The 23,755-nt window shown below is 40.4% G+C and overlaps 1 protein-coding gene across 1 annotated transcript; it reads left to right on the forward strand.

Moving 5' to 3' along the window:
* The first annotated feature begins 2,836 nt into the window (after window positions 1–2,836).
* Window positions 2,837–15,242, forward strand: LOC124621866 (high mobility group-T protein-like). Its single transcript, XM_047147329.1, has 5 exons — window positions 2,837–3,353; window positions 11,849–12,025; window positions 14,112–14,272; window positions 14,594–14,768; window positions 14,892–15,242. Exons 1-5 carry the CDS (start codon window positions 2,916–2,918, stop codon window positions 15,015–15,017), a joined length of 1,077 nt encoding a protein of 358 aa, XP_047003285.1. The 5' UTR covers window positions 2,837–2,915; the 3' UTR covers window positions 15,018–15,242.
* Window positions 15,243–23,755: the final 8,513 nt, after the last annotated feature.

Here is a 23,755-nt window from a genome sequence, read left to right on the forward strand (position 1 = left end):
TTTCTAATATAGTACCAAAAACTGAGGTTGTGCAATATACAAGGCTCCATATCTGTATCAGTGAAGTTTGGCATTTTTCTAAAAGGGTAGCCTGGGTTGGCTCCTTGGAAGGCTGCACTGTCATGCATTTTACCTATCAGTTAGTGCTAATTGACTTTCTAGTCTGTTCTTTCTTCAGTTTCTCACCCCTTTTTAATAGCACCGACTAATGCCCATTCTTGGTGTATCTTTCAATACCTGGCTACAATGTTCAGCTGCCTGGGTTTTATCTTGCATTTTATTACTCAAGCTTCTGTCATGCAAATTTTCAAGCATGACAACTAGGTGTCAGAGTGGAAATGATCAATTTATTTTCTTGTTCCTCGTTTTACATGAAGTTCCGGTCCAATGAAAGACAGATAACTAAGATATTATTCCCTTTAAACCCATAAATCGTCATAACATAAACATGTATGCACCTGTTTGTTCTTGCAAATCATTTATTAGCCCACTTGTTAACGATTCTGTTACATGCCCACTTGAATCCTATGGAAAGATTGAATGGCTAGTCAGTTTTGCTGGTAACAGGGAAACTCATCGATTTGCGTAATAAGTTTGACTTTATAAATGTGTGAGATATCTAAGTAAAGTGATGCGAAAGCGTCTATTCATTTTACGCGGTAGTTATTTAACACAATTTTTTTTTAAAAAAAAAAGTCGCGAACAACAAGGGCGCTGGAGTAAAAGAATGATGCTTGGTAAGGGAAACCGGATTCCAACTAACTTCCAGAAGTTAATTGAATTGATGCTACATTAATAAAACTGGTTTTAGTTTTAAGGTGGCTTGATGGAATGTGCTTAGAGTTTTGTATACATGTAACGTGTAGCCGTGGTTCGTAATTTTAAGGTAATTCATGAATCCGTACGTCGCGTTAGAATTTTTATTCCAGTTTTACTAACGTTCGGAACGTGATAAGAAAGTTGATGTGAACAGAAGTGTAAAACTAATAATTTTCTCTAAGTAGACCACTTGAGCTACTGTGTAAGAAAAGACGTCAAGCAGCTATGAACTGAAATGAGCGATGAACATAATTATTTTCTAGGAAATGTGTCTAAGCCTTGTAAACGTTAATACTGCTTAAGGTAGTGATTGGTTAACTTGACCTTCGCGTTTTGTTCATTCAGAGAAGTTTTCGCAGAAATTCTACCTCTTAGCAATGACAACGTGCATCTGCCTGTTATCGCCGCTTATTTCCATCGGCAAAGAAGTCGCCATTATTAAGACTAATCGTTCTTCTTGCACTCTCCTTCCAACAAAAAGGTTCACAGTGTATCATGTTTATGTAAAATGTTTCTTCGTTAAATTAAGGGAGTGTGTGTGTGTGTGTGTGTGTGTGTGTGTGTGTGTGTGTGTGTAGTCAAAGGACGAAGCGCTTGGCGGCCAATACAAGTGAGAAGGGGATGCATACGCGTTGAGAACGGTACACAGCAGCTACCCCGCTAGACCGCGAATTGCGCTATGCTCGTGTCCTCCCCTCCACATCTCCCTTTTATGCATGTAAAGACCGAACCGGCGTCCGGGTTGCTGTGCTGTCGGCCGGCTCGGCACGGCCCGGCTACCCCCAGGCAAGCCTCAGCCCTGGGAATGCGTTCGCCTCTCCGTCCGTCTTATTGACCGAGCAGCCGCACTCGTCACGGCACGGCTATGCCGGTTTGCGCGGGGCGAAGCGGGGTTTCCTAATTCCGGTCCGATCCGCTGCGTTGTGGAGGGCGCACGGCGCTGCCGATCGTCGTCCGTCGACTCGGATGCCGTATTCGGCGTTGCCACGTCGAAGCTTATTAACTTAGAAGAATTTTTTTGCCACCCCTTCTTTCCCCTCCATTCTAATGTTTCGTGCTTTCCAGTGCGCTCGCGCGCCAATTTATGCGCTCTTCCTCTGTGCAGGTGGCGGTCCTGTATTGATTTTTAAGACGCCTCGCGCAGCTTTAGCCATTACTATTGGCTTTCCTCAGACTTGGAAGCAGCGGACTGAGCAGAAATAATTTTCCCCCTTCCGTTTAATTCGTCAATGCGCACTTTTTTGTGTGGTTTGTTACTACAGGATGCCGGCTCTTAGTGTATTAAGTATCTTAGAATGTAGACGTTATCGAAAATGTATGAATTGTGAATTTTGCGAAAAGATACTGATCATTTGCTCGTATATGTTCTCCTCAAATTGGAAACAGCATCCGTCGCGATATAAAATTTGTATATACATAGGTGGTAGACTGATCATTAGTATATCTTTCTGTTGGCTTGAATGCAGTCTCATGACACACTTCGATTACATGGGATAGTGTGCACGGCCGGTCAGATAGTGTACGTCATCGCAGGTCTTTGCTGGCGTCGAAGCGTATTACCCGATGTAATTTCTGTAGGTTTTGTTTCAACTGCTGAAGTTGCCGCACACTACATGACGCGGTCTTACGGTTATCATACAACCTTTCTTCGCTGATGCTTGCCCCGTTGTAGCGTCTTGAAGACACCGCCACTGTCGTAAGACTGACCTTCGGTCTCCTCCGGGGGTGTTTGGTCGGTTGTCAGCGGAGTGGTGAAGAGGGCGGAGACGGCAGGCGCGGATCACGCCCCTCCCCGCTCTTGGAGCCAACCGCCCCACCTGCCCCGCGCGCCCGGGCCTCTTCTTTGTTGGCCGTCGGCGCCGCCACCGCTACCGCTTGGCAACGTCGCCCCCACGTTGGAGGCGCGCGCGCAAGAGAGAGAAAGCAAGTCCGCGCCGAGCTGCGTTCGGCCCCCTCCCGTACCACCCCGCCCCCTCTACTCCTCCACACACTTGCGCCGGTGTCCGGGAACCCCGCGCACCTCTCTTGTGCGCCACAGGCCCGGCCCCTGGACCCCTCAAGCTCTTGGGGCAATACCGCGCGGTAGTAGTGAAGCCATGTCCGAGCACCACCGTGGTGCCTGGGGATCGCGCGACGACGCGGCGGCAGTGTGGTGGCCAGGCGCACTCGAGTACCAGCACCATCAGCATCTGCTGCAACAGCAGCTGCAAGCCGCGGCGCAGCAACAGCAGGCCCAGCAGCAGCAGGATGTCGCTCGCAGCACGGCTGCGGCCGCCGCGGCCGCACAGCACCAACTCTTCTCTTACAAGATGGCCAGTAGCTTCCAGAACCCTACGACGACCACCGCAAGTGTGTCGTCGCCAGTGGCCTCCTGCGTGCGCGGGCCTACTGCCCCCTATGATTACAGTAGCGGAGGTGGCCGGACGGAAGCCGCTGCTGCGGCTTCTCTCGTGGGTGGCGCTGCCCAGTGGTGGTACTCTAGTGGCATGGGCAATCCTATGCATGGAATTTCCACACCCACTCCGCCCACTTTGGTACGTACCCTAATAGAATCCATTTTTCTTTCAGTCCATCCCCGCATCGTCTAACAGCGCCAATTTCTAGCACTTTCTCGCTTTGCGATTAAAAGAAAGCAAGACGACGACGCTATGTGCGTTTCTCCGATCACAAGAATTTGGAATGGTAACCGCCTAAAGAATTCTCACGCACAACCTTTACTCTGGCCTTTGGCGGGAAGCGTAGCGTCGCTACGTCATGTCACCCACGTGCTACCAGGGCGCCTTCGCTTTTTTCTCTGCCGTCGTGGGGAGCAGGTGGCGGTCTTAAGGTGCGCCGTGATGGCCACTTCGGCGAGAGGAGTGGGAGACGGAGAAGGGGAGGTAGTGGCCTCTGCCAGAGTACTCCTCACATGTCGACCTTCTTCTTAGAACAGTCTTAGGCGATATAATAGAAGTACGAATTTCTATAACTGTATGCCAACAAGAATTGATTCATTGTTAAAAATTTCTTTAGGAACACGTACTACAGATTTATTTCAATTTTCAAAGTGAATGTCCTAACATACTGGGAAGTTATCTCAAATGTTTCAGTATTTTCGATAATAACTTTACAATTACAAAAATATTTACCTGCTGGTTCGTTTGAATTGTGCCAATTCGTTCCCCATACACTGAAGTGGATTGTAGCGCTCCGTATACAACTTTGTTTACAGTGCAGTATTTTTTAAATTGCTGTGATGATGCTGGAGGGGTGACATGGACTAACTCCCCATGACTTGAAATAAATCGTAAAGACGTAAATGCAATCCAAGGAAGGTAATTGGTTGAATGGTGTTTCATTATTTAGTATAAAGCGGCGTGAAAATTACGCTCACGGTGCCGAGTGTCGGTTCCGTTTTGATAAAAGGTGGATTGCAGCACATTTTCATCGCGTAGCTACCGATGTTCTTCCTTCCGAAGCCTGCGCGGTTCTACCTCTTTTCGGGTTCGCTCCGTGCAGTGTGTACTGACAGCTATCACGTGACTGAACGTGTAATAGAAAATACTTGGAAACTGTTTATTGAGCATGCCCTGCCAATAAATTGCCAGCCAATACTAAAACTTACGGTAGACTTGACCGTTTCCTTACGAGCATATTGCGCATGTGTGGGCATATCAAGTCATTACGTAGTTCGATAGAAGCAACTGCAACGAACCGTGATGCACTTGCAGACTACTTGGCTTCTCATCTTAATCATATAGACTGGGGAAGACACAGAATTGCTCTTTTTGTTGAGACCATATTTTTATTGCCACAATGGATTAGTTAACTACATAATTCACGTACAAGCTATCTTCAACATTTTATATACCTCTATGCACATTTTGTGGCTGGTCCTGCATGTTGCGCTAGTAAAATTATGGTGCATGTTTTAAGATAGAAAGTTCTGATCACCGCCTTTGACCGTATGCTCAGTTCGTTGATTCATCAAAAAGTTCTGAGCATAATGTGGAAGCAATGATCTACATCTACCCATACTCCGCAAGCCACTGATACAGTGCATGCCAGAGTGCGTTCCACTATTATCGATAGTCTTTCCTACTCAGTTCGCGTAGTGAACGAGGGAAAAATGACGGTATTCACCGGCACGTGTCCTATTATACTACGATGGCAACATAGTGGTCTGTTTTCCTTCCCTTTTTTTTTCAGAACAGGTCCACTAAATTTATCCTACAAGGTTTCCCAAGAATTAAGTGAATATGAGTAATTCCTTCTTTCGTCAGTTAGAAATTCATTATTTTTGTGTATAGTGCGAAAAATTGTTTGAAGGAAATACAGAGAAGTGTGAAAATTTTTTTTTTTTTTTTCCGTTCATATGAAACCAATCGCGCTCACTACAGGATGTCGAGCTGTTTGTTTTCTTACATCGGATACGTGAACAATTTACGAATGGCATTCACGCACCCGATTTTGACGAAATAGTTCAAATTGGTAGGTCCCCAATGTCGAAGCACACACCTTCCATTACCCAGGAACCGGGATTTTTTCAACTTTTTCTCAAGAAGAAATGAGCCTATCAGCGAGTGCGCGGATGCGCGTGCATTTGTGTGTGTGTGTGTGTGTGTGTGTGTGTGTGTGTGTGCATTTGTGTGTGTGTGTGTGTGTGTGTGTGTGTGTGTGTTTCGTATCTAGAGGCACCCATTTCGAAAAAAAACTTATGTGCAGTGAAGGCGGATGAATGTTTCCAAGGGACAAACACCAGCGCTCCTCAAACTTACTTGGGCGTTTTGCACCGGGTGGACTAAGTATCATAGCTGTGATCTGTGTTTGTCAGTATGATTGATGAGAGGGGCTTTTGAGTGCTCAGCCGAGCAATTTGTTCTATTTTCTGCCTTATATTTGGACAGCTGGCGGTCGTCAGAATATCGCGCAGAAAAATAAAATCGACAACTCAGCAGAAACTCACAAGCGCGCCAGTAATCATCTTTAAGCGTATTTTACCGCGTTGTACCATCGGTACAGTATGCATGTATAGACAATCTCAAAAGTTGGTTTCTGGACTACTATAAAAATGGTCACCATGGCTAACCTGTTAAGAGCTGCTGTACAAAGGTTACTCATAAATTCAGTTACGAGCGAAACACTGGAGCAACCACAACCATCAAACCAATTATCTTTGTGTATGGGATACGTAAGCACCCAACTATTAGGCATTTTCATGCTCATTGGTTTGAATTAGTGACACCACAGGTGTCTTCAGTCATGCAGTACATTAGTCATCCGATCTAAAGTGTACACTGAGAGGGGTTCTGTGTCCGCTTCAAAAAGTGCCGTATCAAAAGTGATGGGGCGCACTGAAGAGTAATGCTTCAGAATTTCTGGTGTGAAAATCTTAAATTCCTATTTACGTAATTATTTTTCAACATACCCTGGCAACAAATTTCTTCAAACGACAGACCAGTTTATTGATACCGTCACTGCAGAATGTTTAACTTTGTTGACGGAGCCACAATGTCGCCTCAGCTTGTACCGCTTCGTCACTACCAAAGTGAAGGTGTTCTTATGTTTTGAAAACAGGCGGTAATCGGATAGACGTCGGATTGTTGCAAATGTCGCAGCGCTCGTGTGGTCTTCCATTGTCATGCTGAAGGAGACTGCTCCACTACGTGGACGATCTTATCGTATACGAAACTAGAGTACAGCACGCTGTCTGACACATTGTTAACGTTGCAAATGGCTGTGTTACGCGCCACAATTGGGAGCCCTGTAGCAGCAGAGGATTGCAAACATGCCGAAATAATAGATATGTAGAGTGGTAATAAACCTTATTTTACTTCAAAAGCTTCTAGAGATTTAACATAAATTCCGGGGGCGACCTCTTAGACAGGGCATGAAAACATTGTAAGAGTTCTGCAATGGATCACAGATAAAGCCGCATTTTAGTCATCAGGGGTAGTAGAAGTTTTGTAAACTGTTTCTCACCTCCCACTCACTTAGCATATGACAAGGTTAAAATCTGTTTTGAAACTTCTACAGTGCAATTCATATTGGCCATTTTGTAGGAATAGTAAACAAATATCGTATCGTGTATTAAGATTTCCATATATCACTTCACGTACGCTAAAGCTGTTCCCTTAAGGCAAGACTACGGAAGCAAAGACGGTGTCTTAAAAATAGACCGTAACATATTATGCACAATGTGAGATGACCTGTAGCACCGAACTGACAACCGTCATTGGTGTCTCCAAGTAACTACGCGATGTTGACTGCTTTAATTACTAGCTTTTGCTGAATGATATTTTTTTTTCTATACCTGTTGACGATTTTGTCACGTACGTGGAAGGCGTGCGTTTGAAACTACACGAATGTATCTTCTATGGACTATTCATTATCATAACCGTAACAGAACTTTATCGCACCGTATTAACTACCACAGAGCAATCTGACTCACCATCATGTAATGTAAAACTAATATGTTGATACGAATTGGAACTACACTTAGTCAAAGTGTTCGTTGGAAATAACATGGCATAGCCAAGTTAAGGAAATTTTTATGTAACAATGCCGACTTGTGGAAGCAGGAAATCTTAGGCAACTGGAAATAGTAAAGTGTTGCAAACGAATTATACGGAGTTCCGTTTGGTAATGTAGTGTACTGCTAGAACACTTTCACGAGCGCAGATTACTATGAAAAATATATGGTATGTACTACAGTTATCTGCGGTATTGAAATATGTTTATACTGCGTAGAGCACGAAATTTTAGTCGCTCACGTGATGCAAGAACAAAATAAAGTGTATATGACATATTATTAGGAAAAAGATCTTCCCATTAGGTGATAAAATTACTCGCAATTTTCACGGAACGCCATTGCAGTGTTGTGCAAAATATAGTACATGGAATCACATCTAAGTTGTGCCAATTCTGTGCTTATATTTCGCAGTTCGGGTAATAGTTCGCCACGCCGTTCAACGAATGAATCCCACTCTTACACAGTCAAACTCAGTTCACTTGATCACCACCAAAAAGTAAATCAGCCTGAATTGCCTGTAGTGTTGATTCACAGCTACTTTAGCCTGTTACTGAACACTTCGTTCCACATTTATTATTTCTTTTACACTTTGGTTAGGGATGCAGGCAAAAATTGTCTAGTGGCCAGAGCAGTGCCTTCGTTTGACAGTAGACACATATCACTCAATCAAATGTATCATCGATGGATGTTGTATAAAGGCTTGTACTGGCTAGTCAACAAAAGTTTTTAAGGTGTATTCTGTTTGAAACTAAGAAACATGGCGTAGGGGACAGTTACAGAATACCACAAACTACTTGTTTTGATAATGTGAAGGAAGCTTTGTTTTTTCTTGCCAATCTTAGCTGTTAGATTACGGCGATCGAAACCACTTCAGTTAACATGAGTGAGCGTAAGGTAAACGTAGCGCCTAGTGCTATAATCAGGAATTTTACACTGTTTCACCCGCTTTCGTCTCATCTAGAGTGAAATTGCTTATTACGGGTGCCACATGGAACAGCTTGTTACAGTACAGTAAGCTATTACTTCTTTGCAGCGGGCGGTGAACATGTCTTTGAAAGAAGTCACATCATTAATCTGTTTCAGGAATGATTGCGTCTTTGACATACATGACGTGGAACAAAACACTCATAGAACTATCGGTTACCGAAATTTACTTCAGGTATGATACTCATTAATGTGGTTTCGAAAAGTCTGTTTCCAGTTACTTTGTCACGTCTAAATTCTATGCGTATGGGTAGAGGAGTTGTAACTTAACTCGCACAGTTCTTAACCACTCATTTAACTAACGACATTCAGGACCTACCAGCCAGCCCAAGTGTCAACTGTAAGAACTCAGCTCTGACATACAACGAGAACATCAGTTGCGAAAAACAAAGGATCGAAATTGTTACCACTCAAATGGGATGATTTTGTATTGATCAATCAATACACCTAACCAGCGAGAGATTAAACACGAGTGAGTAGATCATTCAATTATGATCGTTACAAGCTTCACTGTCACTTATTCGTAGATGATCCGTAATGGCCGACAGATTTGGCAGTGGAGGGAACCGGAGTTGTTTCGACAACCTTGATGGAAACGGGTGTATCAGACTACTTCGTCGTATGTCTTAGGATCGATTTGCACATGATCCACCAAGCCGTTTTAAAACAATGCTTGGAAGTAATCAAGGTTGTCGAAGTTAGATCAGTAGCAAGCAGCTCCAATTTTTGCCGCAGTGAAAACCCGCTTGACAATTGAGAACGTGAACTCGGCAAACAAAGGAAGTTACCGTCCTCTGCTGCAGCTTTAGCACTACAGGAAGCTTTATTTTACCGTCCTGTCTGCTTTTGATGGTGACAGTTGTTTGAGCGATTCAGTGGACCGAAGAGAATGTAATTTTGTTAATAAAAGAACCTTTACGTCGTAGTTGCTTCTGGGGCCCAAAAGATACACAGCAAAAAGCCCAAACAAAAGAAAGTGATTGGTAGAAAACTGCCAAAATATTCAAAGGACTAACCGGGCACTTGAGAATCGATGAAAAAAATTAAATGCTTGCGTCAGACTGATATTAGCACAAGTTGTATTTTTATTAAAAATCAAAAGCGCAATAAATTTTTTTGAAATTAAACGAATATGTATCTTTTATGCCCGTTAAAATTTAAACAATACGGAAGACCTGATAATTCTCGATGCTTTCATTCATGGTAGCTGTACATGACTGATGCCTCAGTCGTTTTTTATGTATGTATAGTTTGGGTGGGGGCACACTACTGCCCTCCAACTAATTATCACATTTTAGGAATAACTTATGTGATGGGTCGTATGTTGTATCTCACATCTCTTTAATTATATTTTATTGACATTATAATCGTTAAACCTATTTTTTAAATTATTGATGTGCTTCCCATGTATATACATAAGTAATTAGCTGCGAGATAGCACCTATTGGAATGCGAAACAGTCACCAACGTAAATTTTTCCAGTTGGCAATAACAAGGTGTAAATAAAAATCTTTTCTTTAGATTGGTTGTTAAGTAGCGTTCCGCATTGAAATTTCTCAGTACTAATGAGAAGCCATCAGTGATAAGCATCAACAAACATACATGCAGCTGAGTGAATTTCACTCATACGTACAAATTCAGACGCGTAAATTCCTTTTCCATTTTTCGTAAAAAAACAGTGCGCTCGTTACACGAAGCGATACCTCGGAATGTGAGTTTTCCTCAGTGTTACGTACTCAGTACCGAAAAACAATGCAACCTTCGTAAGCGATACCCGTTATTTATCTCCCACCATGTGTTAAATTGTCTTTCTCATTAGCATAACCGCTATTTCAGATCATGCAAATGCTAGTTCATTTGTGTCCGCTCCAGCATAAACCAGGCGTAAGGTGAACAATGGGTGCGCATAGGACCGTATTACTCAGACAGCCTTAATATTAATGCAATGTTTCTGAAGAATTCGACGCTTAGGTCTCTACCAACAAGATGACACACCATACGGATAACTATTCCTGCGTATGCTGATCTAATATTTCCCAACGGATGGATCGGGTTGTTTTGTGGAATGGACAAGGATCGTGTGTAAAACAAATATAATCAGTGATCTAAAGGATCGGATGCAAAAAGGTGTTTTCCATTCCCGTGAAATTTGTGTACGGGCTTTATTTACATGCTACCATTAATCGTTGGTCTCTAGTTGTTAAACTTGGAGAAAAGTTGAGCCTACAGTATAATTTACGTAATCGTGGCAACTTTAATTCAAATGATCATATCTACCATTTGAGTGATATTATTTTGAACCATTCTGTATGTACCGTACCTTACGAAAATGATCGCATTGTCTGTATAGTCCATAAGTATCGATAATGCTATCGATAACTTTTTAAGACAGGTAAAGTGCTTTAGGAGTTCCTTGAGTAACGCGACTGGGAGGTGCCATGCCATCCAGCATTTAGTGTCACTACCAAGCTTGCATAAGTTAAAGAACAAACAGTTATTGTGAACATCAGCCCATCGTCTGTTCCAATGCACTCTTGTCCTTTGCCTAGGCTGTTGTCCATCAACGGACAGAAGGGATCCTGAACACCCTCTAGTTCACACAGCGAAAATTTGTTCCAGTCTTAGAGGTAGGCGGCGCAATTGAGATTTTCCGTTTGCAGTAGGGGATTCTGTGGCTCTCGTAATTTTTGCAAGCGCTGTGAAAGAGCTTCACATTTTGACCCCAGAATGTTGCTGAACGTGTTGACTTCCTCGGTCTTAGTATTATTATCAGTGATAGTGAAAGGAATTTTTTAAAAATTCAACACCGGCAATATTGTCAACTTCAGCAGAGAATTTTAGGATTGTGAAACGCAAAGAATTTCCGTTTATGCCAAATGTCAGCTACTGAAAAAACTGCAACTGCCAACTTCCCTGAAATGCATATGCCCTCGTTAAGAAAAATAGAGTAAAGGTCCTAAAGTTGCGTCATTGTTTATAATCGGTAGTGTCTAATTTTCCATTTATCAGCCATTAATGAGATGAATGTACGTGGATGGTTTTGGTGAGGTCTTAATTATTCAACATTGCAGGAATGAAGTTGTGGAGATATGGTAGGAAAAATTGATGAAGTGCTAGAAACAACGGACGCGGGAGACTAATTCCTGGTTCCTGCTGCCAAGTAGTGAAGATGTTATCGTAACGATAGTGGTAATTACGTATTTAATTTTCCTCGTCAGGCCTCTGATATGCCTGCACGAAAGCTTTCTTCCGTTAACATTTGGTCTAAGGATGAATGGGGAAAGGTTAGATAAATAGCATATGTAGCAATTTTCAGAACTAAGTACCCGTTACAAGTTTTCCGTTGTTAGTTTGGCATACGAAAGCAGCATATTTGCGTTCCTAATATTTGTTTTTCACTTTGTGTACTGTAACCGCGGTTCTACAGACAGAAGTCTTACGTTACAGACAGAACTCTTACGTTGAGACAAAGTTCTTACACTTCAGTTCATTTGCGGCTACTTTAATTTGCAGATAGTTTGTTTTTGGTTGCAGCCACCGCAGCAGCAAAACAGAAAGATGCCCCGTGGGAAAGCTGATGCTAAACCTAGAGGCCGGATGACGGCTTACGCTTGCTTCGTACAGACATGCCGCGAAGAGCACAAGAAGAAACATCCGGATGAAAATGTGATATTTGCAGAATTCTCAAAGAAATGTGCAGAGAGGTGGAAGGTAAGTTTTCAATTTATGCCATGGAAATTATTCCTTTCATGCAGAACAGCGGCATGATACAACGTAAATAGTGTATTGTTGTATCCTGGTTGTTAATGTCATGAGACGGGTCACATTAAAGGCTTTAGCGTGCCTTTTGGATGATTGAGTTTAATCGAAATTGCTTATATCTGCAATCGCATTCACAACGTAGCATCACTTGTAAGGCGAATAGATATACGAAACAAGCTTCGCTGCAAGCAAGAGAGAAAGGAATTTGGTATCGTATCGCAGCATCAGCGTAGCATGCGAGCATTATTATCCCGGCTTTCAAACTGAAGGCAAACGGGTTTTCGGCAGGAGCGTCCAGTCGCGTAGCTCTCTCTTTGAGCAACGTTGCCAACTCGGAGCACAGAAGCAGAAGTAACGAAAATAATTGAAAACGTTTGGATTTTTCCGACATTTGTGTTACGATGCACTGAGAATGTTGCGTACGAAACACGCTTTGCGTTTCCGAGTGTACTAAACATAAATTTAGAACTCGCTTTTTTTACATCGTTCGGGAATCTGAAACTATATGAAGTAATAAAAATTGTGATCTTGCAGTTTTATTCATTCTACAATTGCAAAATCATGTTGGAAGCTCATCTTGTTCCCTGCAGTTATAAGCAGTACGTTGTCATTTGCAGTGGTATTTTGCCGTAACTTGCCCCTGCCTTCGCGGTTGCAAAGCTCCACTGGCGCTATTTGCCGCAGCAGCTGTATTGATGTTTCCATTGGTTACTGTTTGCTCCGGGAAATCTCTGCGATGCAGGAGTAAGCCCCCCTTTGCCCGTTAGCGCGCCTGGTCGATACGGTTTCCCGCGTTCGTTATCATTGCGCGTCACCGTTTCGCGACCTCCCCGCCTTTGAATTTAATATTAGAAGGAAATGCCATGAAGATTCAGAATTTTGAGGTCTACTTATGACAATACCATCACAGTCTTCAGCGTATATCAGTAAATTACGAACAAAAATATTTCAGCATTGCATAAGGGGAGAAAAAAATGCTGTAATAAAGTTTCTGCAACAATAGCTTTTTCTTACATGGATTGCTGAGAATGAATGTGTATCTCTCTTTCATACAAATTGCTTCAAAGTGTATGTTATACAAAGAATCCACTTGATGACTAAATTTCATCAGTAATTCAGTTTGTATTTAGGTGGATAATTTGTCTGTTGTTAAAGCATATTAACAAGTTCAGTGGTTATTTAGTGTACTTTGCTGTTGACTCATTCAATAGCTTGATGCCAAAAGTCTGCCTTTGCATTCACCAATGGTATTAAGATAAAGTAGTTGCAGCATATGATGATGATGGGAGTAAATGTATCTGTCATTTGTTTACGATTACATTTGTTGCCTTATTACTTAAATTTTTGTTTGTTTTGTTTGTTCAAATTGCCCTAGGGTATTAAAGTTTTCTTTTGGTGCCTGGTGTATCATATTTATAGAACAAACTTTATTCCCAGCAAGATGTTACATAGTCTTTCATCTTGCCAACTAGATTACAACTGTGGGAAAGAATTTGTTGGACAAAAAATATGGTTAATTTTGGTATCGAAGATAACACATAACTGGTGGCAAAGTACTATAGTTAATTTTGTATAGAGTTTATAGGTGGATAGTAAACAGTCACTCATGTTCAAGACTCCATCTGCTAAATATCCTATTTTACTATGATTGAGCTTTTTAAAAAAGAAGCTGGTGCTTTTGTGACACGGTGATAAATTTGTGTGGTGTAACTACGAAGCCAAATGTAAAATACTGCTGCTAACCAACAGAATCTCCTTGACTATAGTAATAAATGAAAGTGAATAAAATATTGAAAACAATAAATTACCATAAAAATTTGGTTCACCATGTTTTCACGCCAGAATATTGAAGAGAAAAGGGCAGTGCAGTAATATGATCATTAAAACTGTGAGAGAGTTCAGTTGGTTTAAAATTCCATCGATTTTTCTGCCTAGCCAAGCGTCAGAATCACAGTAATATTGTCTTAAACAGTTTCCATGTAACTAAGTATGTAAATTTAATCTTCTGTACCTTGTAAACAAAATTTTCTTACAGACCATGGTTGATAAGGAAAAGAAGCGTTTTCATGAAATGGCAGAAAAAGATAAGGAACGTTATGATGCTGAAATGGAAACCTACACACCCCCTAAAGGAGAAAAGGCGCATGGCAGGAAGAGGAAACATGCCAAGGACCCAAATGCACCAAAAAGGGCATTGTATGTAATAGTATACTATAGTAACCTGCATTTATTATGTAAATTATTACTTTAAATATTGACAAGTATTTTTTCTCTCTCTCTCTCTCTCTCTCTCTCTCTCTCTCTCTCTCTCTCTCTCTCTCTCTCTCCCTCTCCCTCTCCCTCTCCCTCTCCCTCTCCCCCCCCCCCCCCCCCTTTGTGTGTGTGTGTGTGTGTGTGTGTGTGTGTGTGTGTGTGTGTGTGTTTTTCATATATATCTTTCAAGTAGTGTTTACTGTGGGATGTGGATAATAGCACCAATATAGTGCACCATGCAACAACTGTAGTTCTTATCCACAGATCGGCATTCTTCTGGTTTTGCCATGATGAGCGCAGTAAAGTAAAGGCACAGAATCCAGAATTTGGTGTTGGAGACATTGCTAAGGAGCTGGGCCGGAGATGGTCAGAAGTCGATCCGGAGCTGAAAGCCAAGTATGAAGCAATGGCAAAGAAAGACAAAGCACGATATGATAGGGTAAGTGTTTCGAAACTGGGTTCATTATATTTTGTACTGAGTAATTATATCAGAATTCAATTTCATGCTTACTTTTTATAGAGAAATATTTCCAGGAATATTCATTGTATTTCTGTTTTATAGGAAATGACAGCATATAAGAAAAGGCCAAAGCAAGGAGGGCAGGGAGCTGCAACAGTGAAGAAAGGAAGTGAAGATGAAGACGAAGATGAGGATGAGGATGATGATGTTGAAGATGGTGACGAATAGTTTGGCTCCAGTATTTCATTGCCATGTCATCTTTATTAAGGAACTTTTGAAAGGACATCATATCTCATAAATTCATCCGTACCCTTTACCAGTTTTTCACTCACCATAATTTGAGTTCAAAGAATGAAAGTGAGTTTTCAGGAAGAGCATACTTCAGGATGCAGGAGAAGTGAGCGAGCGTGTGTGTGTGTGTGTGTGTGTGTGTGTGTGTGTGTGTGTGTGTGTGTGTGTGTGTGTGTAAATAAATTTTTCAGTAACAGTAACTCACAAATATTTTAATTTGTCTTAATGCAGCAAAATTACTTAATGTGAACTTTACCAGTGAGTCACTGATGCATTTCTGCAGGTGTTGTTTGGTAAGTGTTTCAGAAATGCATCACACTGCTCAAGTGTCCTCCCATTTTAGTTACATCACCTGTATGTGTTTCTGATTCTGTTAAAATACTGGCCATCACCAAAGTTCTTTCTATTGAATTTCAAGAATGACCTGCAACACATACCTCTTTACAGTCTTTCACCATCTGTGCAGTGGTTTTGTGCCATTTCAGATCAGGGTTTTACTGCCTCTTTGTTAATGTGTGAAAAAAAAATGTAGTTAGTCTTTGGTGTGTGCCAGTGTGTTGTCGTCGTAATCTAGAGTATTTCTGAAGTTGCAGATGATCTTAGCCAATTCTTTGCAACTTGAAGGACTTCCCCCTTCTCTCAAAAACTTACGTAAGGGTTTAAAATAGTTGCGTCATGTTTTCTCTTGTCATGATTGGGAGTGCTGTTGTGTGTTCTCTTAAGCCATCAGTGTGTGCAAACAAGCGGACAATATTTTTCAGTGTTTTGAACTCTATGGCATAGCCAAAGGAGTGCAAATCTTAAAACTTCTTCGTATTAATGAAGAAGTCATTGTATTAAGACGGTTTTAATAGCCTGTTCTCTTTTTGAGGAAGAGGTTTCATTTGATGGAACTAGCAGTAAAGAAGAGAATTTTTTCAGGTTCTGTTTCCATGTCTCTAAGTGTAACATTCCCAAATTGAAATTAAGGAAAATTTGTACTTTGTGACATGGGTATTCAAATACAAATAGCAGTACCTCTGATTTTGTGTGTACAACTGTATTAAAAATTGTCAACATATTTTTATTGATTTGGAGATTTAATGAAAACCTGACTTAGAGTTCGAAAAGAACAAGAGTTGCGGTTATTTTTAGGAAATTTCAAATAGAGAAAGGCACTGTTTGTTTTGTATCTAATAGTAATTAATAAACTTTTAAGAAAAGTGATTGTCAACTTTAATTCCATTGCTTTACAAAAGGCAAGAAATAAATCTGGCAGACATTTTTATTGGACCGTTGATTTGCCCACAGTAACATGTTAATGAGAGAAATTTATTTCCTAAGAAAGACTGATTATGCAGTGTTATTAGTTATATTAACTTCACTGGCATGTGAACACAAAGTAATTTATATTCACTAGTGTTGGCACCAGCAGTGCTGCTTGCGTGTTGTGGATGTAACTGTGGCTCGTGTAGGCGTTATCCACAGGAAACTGAGAGTTCAACAGATTTGTTTTTGTCAATTCACTGAGATTGATTTTAGTAAAAATTTAGCCACAGCTGTAGTTATGTTGTTGTCTGTGTAGTTCCATATTTTAGGATTGACATTAGAATGTAATAATAACTTGTTAAATGAATTTTTGAAGAGCCCTTTTAATTTCTATTTTTTCCTCAAGGCTTAAGTGAAGTGTTAAATGTTATCAAAAAACTCACCTCCAAATCGTTTCCAAACACAAGTCACTATAAACTTCAATATTGATGCAGATGTGAATAGCCTGACAACTTGTAAAATAAATTGCAGTAATGAAGTGACACTTTGAGACCTAAGCATGTTCATAAAAATTCTCATTTGCAGGGTTGTCATTGTGAAAGGCATATTGTCCTAAATCAGCTACTCCCTCCTAACTTGGCTTGTCACAGATTGTGTGTTCAGGTTTTACTGCTTTCTGCCTCTTAATTGATGCTGCTCGCTGCTACCATATACTTACAGCTGTCATCCGTCCACTTGATCCCAATTTTTGCACAGTGGAAAAAAAGCTGTGCAATAGCTTGTTTAGAATGGGGTATTATAGAAATCCTAGCATGTTAAAAACTTATTTCTACTGTCTTTTGGCAACTGGAATGTTGCTCCTTTATGGTAATTGATGAATTTGGTGGAAATAACATGGTGTCTACTGATAAACATGACTAATTATTTTCCATGTTGTCTGCCTACAATTAGTTTGGGGTATATAATTACTTTTTGATCCTATCAAATACCTTGAAGTTTCTGAAGAGATCATTGATTCTTTACTTGCTTGCAGGGTGTATGCGACCTGGGTAAAACCTGGGAATTTTTCATTGTTTTAGTTACCAGTTAAATTTTTGTGATTTTGACTGGTAAGAACCAATGCTCTAACGAAGGATATTACTGTATCCCGCTTCTGCAGAATAATACTGCAGCAACAAAATATGAAGGAAAGGGGGGGGGGGGGGGACAAACTAAAACAGAAAACACGCCATATACAACAAAACACAGTGCTCATACAAGTGTCTGCCAACCAAAGTGTGTCAAAGGCTCTAGGAAGAATTTGCAGTGCTTACTAACAACAAAATGCATCCGATGAGCGTGACGTGACAGCTGTTTACATTAAATTCATTTTAGCAATTGTGGGCAGGCTCTTGTACATATGCAGTTCAGTCGCTTATGAGTAGTACCTTCTCCCGCTTCTGGCTACAGAAGTGTGGTTGGGCACCACTTTCTAAATTTCTACGGTTCAGAAATATCGTAGATCTGGGGCTGATGCACAGAGCAGTCTGATTTGTAGTGGGGAGGTGGGCGTCAAAGGATACTTCTAGAGCATCGGAATTTTGTGAACCATACTGAAATGCATAATTTGGTTTAAAGTGCACAATCGTCATGCTCAGATTCGGATGTAAATTTTCTTGAGTATCAGTACTGTATGATCTCATGTTTCGTTCTTTATTATGGCATAATGCCATGTGGGCTAGAAGACTGAAAATGTGCACTTGAAATGCAGCGAACTGTTGAAACTAGCCAACAGTGTGAAGTTAAACACTTCGTTTCAAATAAATTGACTGCCTCTGCGCAAAAAGATTAATAAAAGCCAAATCTCTTTAGCATACCAACAAAAATAACTTCGCTGTTCTGCAAGGCGATTAATGCTCGACTGTCGGAAAGCTGGAAATAGAACATGGAGCTAAAAACATATTTTAGCCTTCCGTAATTATGCGAACATATTTTAATTAATTTGGTAGCTCCAGGCCACAGAAATCCTATTTGTTTACATTTAATGTGAGCAATAAACGAACAGAGCGAGATGACCGCTTCTTACCACTAAAAGTTCTCCACAACCGTCGCACCACTGTTACTGAATTGGGAAATTGGCTCGCCTAATTTAGAGGAGTAATGGTAGCGAGAGAACCATTCAAAGACTGGAAGAAGCCAAGCTTCAGTCTGGAAGACCTACTACAGGTCTGGAACTCGCCAGAGAGCATTGCACAGCTTGACTACGTTTTGCAATGGAACACCTTGGCTGGACAGTACAACATTGGGGTCAAGTGTTCACTGATGAGTCGCAATTTGGCCTCCAATCACCCGACAGAGGAAAGAGGGTCTGGAGAAGGCCAGGAGAAAGGTATTAATCTTACTGCTCATTGGTTTGTGGAAGAAATCCTTCTGGAGCATATTATGCATTTCAATCCATTTATTCGTTGTGGTTTTACACTAATGCATGCCCACATGTTGTGAGAATTATGCAAGAGTTCTTGGATGAAACCGGGATTCATTTGATTATGTTTGGGACCGGCTGAGGAGAAGAGTCCATCAGCACTTTAGGGAGACCCCACAGGACTTGCAGAATGCCCTTCTGGAAGAATGGAACATGATCATCAACAGGACATTACCGCATCGATCAGGAGTATGTCTGAAAGGTTGAATGCTGTCAATGGTGTAAGAGGTGGCAATACACGCTTTTGAAGAGTCGGAGGTCTGCAAAGTAAAAGTGTGAAGTGTAGAACATCAAAACAGACGTTCATTACCTTTGAGGTTATTCAAAATTTCCTTGAAGTGTGCATCTCTTGCTTAATTTGTTAAATTTGTGTATAATCTTCTTTCTTTTTTCATTGTTCGACCTGTCGATGGGACCGTGCCACAATATTCCATCAAAGATAGTGGATTGGTCTGTTTATTTAATAGTAGTCTGTATGACAGAATTCAAACACAAGTACGCAGGAATCATTTGAACTGGTATTGCCATTGTGGTAGTCCTGAATGTTAGCTGCTGTTGCGCTTGGCTAACTTGATCGAAACGTGGCAGACATTACTGGAACAGGTGTTGTTGTTGTGGTCTTCAGTCCAGAGACTGGTTTGATGCAGCCCTCCATGCTACTCTATCCTGTGCAAGCTTCTTAATCTCCCAGTACCTACTGCAACCTACATCCTTCTGAATCTGCTTAGTGTATTCATCTCTTGGTCTCCCTCTACGATTTTTACCCTCCACGCTGCCCTCCAATACTAAATTGGTGATCCCTTGATGCCTCAGAACATGTCCTACCAACCGATCCCTTCTTCTGGTCAAGTTGTGCCACAAACTTCTCTTCTCCCCAATCCTATTCAATACTTCCTCATTAGTTATGTGATCTACCCATCTAATCTTCAGCATTCTTCTGTAGCACCACATTTCGAAAGCTTCTATTCTCTTCTTGTCCAAACTATTTATCGTCCATGTTCCACTTCCATACATGGCTACACTCCATACAAATACTTTCAGAAACAACTTCCTGACACTTAAACCTATACTCGATGTTAACAAATTTCTCTTCTTCAGAAACGCTTTCCTTCCCATTGCCAGTCTACATTTTGTATCCTCTCTACTTCGACCATCATCAGTTATTTTGCTCCCCAAATAGCAAAACTCCTTTACTACTTTAAGTGTCTCATTTCCTAATCTAATTCCCTCAGCATCACCCGACTTAATTCGACTACATTCCATTATCCTCATTTTGCTTTTGTTGATGTTCATCTTATATCCTCCTTTCAAGACACTGTCCAATCCGTTCAACTGCTCTTCCAAGTCCTTTGCTGTCTCTGACAGAATTACAATGTCATCGGCGAACCTCAAAGTTTTTACTCCTTCTCCATGAATTTTAATACCTACTCAGAATTTTTCTTTTGTTTCCTTTACTTCTTGCTCAATATACAGATTGAATAACATCGGGGAGAGGCTACAACCATGTCTCACTCCTTTCCCAACCACTGCTTCCCTTTCATGCCCCTCGACTCTTATCACTGCCATCTGGTTTCTGTACAAATTGTAAACTATTTACAGGTGACGTGTGTAAAACTGCAACATCAATTTTCTAGGAAATTGGGGACCAGCACATGAAAAACAGCCAGATACTAAGTACAGGTCCCTCCACAACATACAGAAAGCCCATCTCGCATGGAATAAGGATCTTAGCAAGTCTGCTAGAGGGCGTGCATGGCAGGTGGCAAGTAGATTGGGTGACTGCCACCTCGCCCGCTCAACCTCACATGGTGCGGGATCCGGCACAGAAATCAGCTGGCCGGCTTGACACATGAACAGTAAGGCGCATGTGCCAGCCGAACTGCAATCTTTCTCAAATGATTGTAAAGAAATTATTTAGTAAAAGAAATTAGGTTTTTCATACACCTTATAGCTCCATTCATGGGCTTCATGATCTATTATTTCATTAATGGTAATATTTATTGTGATATTTTGGATTGAGTAAACTACTGCAAGAAGGTCGGGAAGTATGCAGTGTGAAAAATAGTTGTAATGAATTTGCACCTGGTGCATGTTAGCTCATATGTTGCTTTGTATCAAATGTAGCTAGCATATTGAATTGTTCTTTAAACTTTGAAGGTTGTTGCTATGTCTTACCGATATGAAGAAAATTGATTGTATATAAAGAGCTTTGTCCTGTACTCGTGCACCAGCAAAACAGCCAGAATAAAATCATCACAAAAATTCCTCATATCTCGTATATGGTTTCAGATATCAAAATAAGACTTTGGCAAATGTTAACATGCAAAGAGGAAAGTATTTAGTCATACGATTAATCTGCGAAACTTATGTATACACTGCAATATTCAAGTGACTACGGATTGTTTCAATAAAATTGTATAATATTTTAGTGCCATCAATAGCTGTTGAAACAAGAACACACATGTGAGGAAGTTTTACTTTATTTTCATACTGATAATAGGCATATTCTTAAACTATTGACATGTCTTTTCATAGGTCGCTGTTTTATTATTCTGTCGCAATTTCAACTGTATTAGAATGTTAGTGACATGAATATTTGCAAACTCTGGTGGATTTTGAAGCAGATTTGAACTTGGTAACGAGAGATCTTAGGTATTACTCATAACGTCTCTCTGAAGAAGTTGTAAGGTAATAAGAAATCTGGGGAAAATTAATCTATATTTCTGTTGAAATTTTAAGGGGCAAAAGAATTTCATTTCTGTATCTGATTTGAGAAATATGAAAACATTTAAATATGTGAAATCCAGTCAACTACCTATCAAGGTCCAACAAACAGACTACCAATATTTTTGACAAGTTGAAAGATGTTTGCATCAAAAAGCACAATCCCTCATTCTGTATAGAGATAGAAAAAAGGTATGCTACATACTGTTAACTGTTTCCGTACTACTTAAATTATTGAGATACAGAAATAAAGCCCATTGCCCATTTCAGTCCACATCATTTGTTATTAAAAATACATTGGGGTATAGGATTTTGCCGAGATTTCAACAAAAGTTGTCCTTTATTTTTTCTTATACTTATCACTTTTTTCTTCAGGGATGTTATCAGTGGCAAGTTGTGAGCAATATGTTAAGTTCCCTTGTTACTGCGTTCAAATCTGCTTCTTTCGCTAAAACACAGCAGAGTTTGTAAATTCATGTCATTAACATTCTAACGCAGTTGAAATTGCGACAGAATCATAAAACAGCAACTGATGGTAAGACAAGTCCACAGTTTATGGAAATACCAATTATTGGTATGAAAACAATGTAAAACTTCCTCACATACGTTGTTCCAAATCTGCAGTAATTCTTGTTTCAACAGCTATTGGTGGTACTTCATCAGTTCATTGAAAAATTTGTAGTTGCTTGACTGCTTTGGTAAATATGGAAGTTTTGCATATAATTTGTATGATGAAACACTCTCCTCTTTGTGTGATAACATTTGCCAAAATCTTTTTTGATATGTGAAACCATTTACGAAATAAGAGGAATTTTGTGAACACTTTATTCTGGCTGCTTGCTTGTGAATTACTACTCATGACAAATGTCATGCAGTTAGTAAAGTGGAGGAATAAAATTTAATTTTCATCAGGTTACCTTCCATTCGGAAAGTGGGTGCATTCAGCGACTGTTCTTGCTTGTAAATTAGTGTGTTCAGCAGTCGGTTGTCCTTTTTTAGATTTTATTGTGCAAATCCAGATTTTGGCTAGTGGTTAGCCATTCTCAATGCACTATTTCCTATTTTCAGTGCATGTAAGTCCCCGTTGTTTGGGTATCAGTCACATTTCTTGGAATACTACTGCCGAACAACGGACTTAAATCCATCGAGAATAGAAAATAGTGCATTGAGAATGGCTAGCCACTATCTGAAATCTGGATTTGTGTAATAAAATCCAAAAAAGGATGACTGATTGCTGCACTCTATAATTTATAAAACAATGTAATTTGTTGTGTTCCTTCACATTATTTAACACAACTGGTTGTCCTACTGATTGCAGTACTTTCTTTCATTTCTTCTGAAGTGGTAGGTCAGTTCATAAAAGATTTTTGAAGTATCGCTCTTGGGCACAATTATATACTCTTCAGAATGCTACATCACAGTTTTGTTCGTAAGTGTCTTGTTAGTAGTGGCCACAGTACTGTACAAAGTTGTACCTAGCCCAGAAACAAAATAGCTTTTGAATTCTCAAACTTGAAGAAGAGTACCCTAGTTTGTGTTTTATAGCTGGAGGTCTCTCGATAGAGAGAAATGGGTGAGGTATAAACATTCGCTGAGGACCATACCTGCAAAAATGACTTTTGGTTTGGTTCAACATGCAACTGGATAAATGTAATAAAGTGGTGTGACTGATGTATTCATCTGCATATACATAGGTACTTCGCTAGCCACCAGTTGGTGTGTGGTGGAGGGTACCCTGTACAATCTGTGATATTCAGAGCAGTGTGGTAGTGTAGTGGTTAAGATAGTTCTGACAAGCTGAAGGTTGAGAGTTTGAAATCCTAGTAGTTGCTTTTCAAATATTTATCAGTATGTCCCCCTCCCTCCAGTGGCCTGCTTCCTTTCTCACATACTTTGTGCACATGGTACTTCCAGTAGGGCTAAAAGTTCGTCATAATGGTTGCATCTGTTGTTAATTTGAATAAACCTCTATTCTGCAAACTTTGAATGCAGAAAAAGCACACACAAATATTATTGTAACCACATAAAAAAGGCTCATGCTGATGTGAGTGAGCACTACTGGATGAGACATGCAAAATTACTCAAGTAGATTTTCGTTTTAGTAATGAAGTATCTTCAGTTGTTTTATGTTGGCTGTTCTCTCTATAGAGTTTCTCTCTCTTCTGGCTTTCCTCTTGGAAAATTGGGATTACGAAAAGTTGTTACAAATTCGGTTGCATAATGTGCAAAGTCATATGCCAAA

This window comes from Schistocerca americana, chromosome 7, assembly GCF_021461395.2.
Source record: "Schistocerca americana isolate TAMUIC-IGC-003095 chromosome 7, iqSchAmer2.1, whole genome shotgun sequence".
Classification (NCBI taxonomy): Eukaryota; Metazoa; Arthropoda; class Insecta; order Orthoptera; family Acrididae; genus Schistocerca; species Schistocerca americana.

Excerpts from the sequence above, each read along its gene's own strand:
- LOC124621866 (XM_047147329.1), top strand. The coding sequence starts at position 2,916 with ATGTCCGAGCACCACCGTGGTGCCTGGGGATCGCGCGACGACGCGGCG. Across the intron at positions 3,354-11,848 it reads CACCCACTCCGCCCACTTTG|CCACCGCAGCAGCAAAACAG; the intron begins GTACGTACCCTA and ends TTTTGGTTGCAG. Across the intron at positions 14,273-14,593 it reads AATGCACCAAAAAGGGCATT|ATCGGCATTCTTCTGGTTTT; the intron begins GTATGTAATAGT and ends TCTTATCCACAG.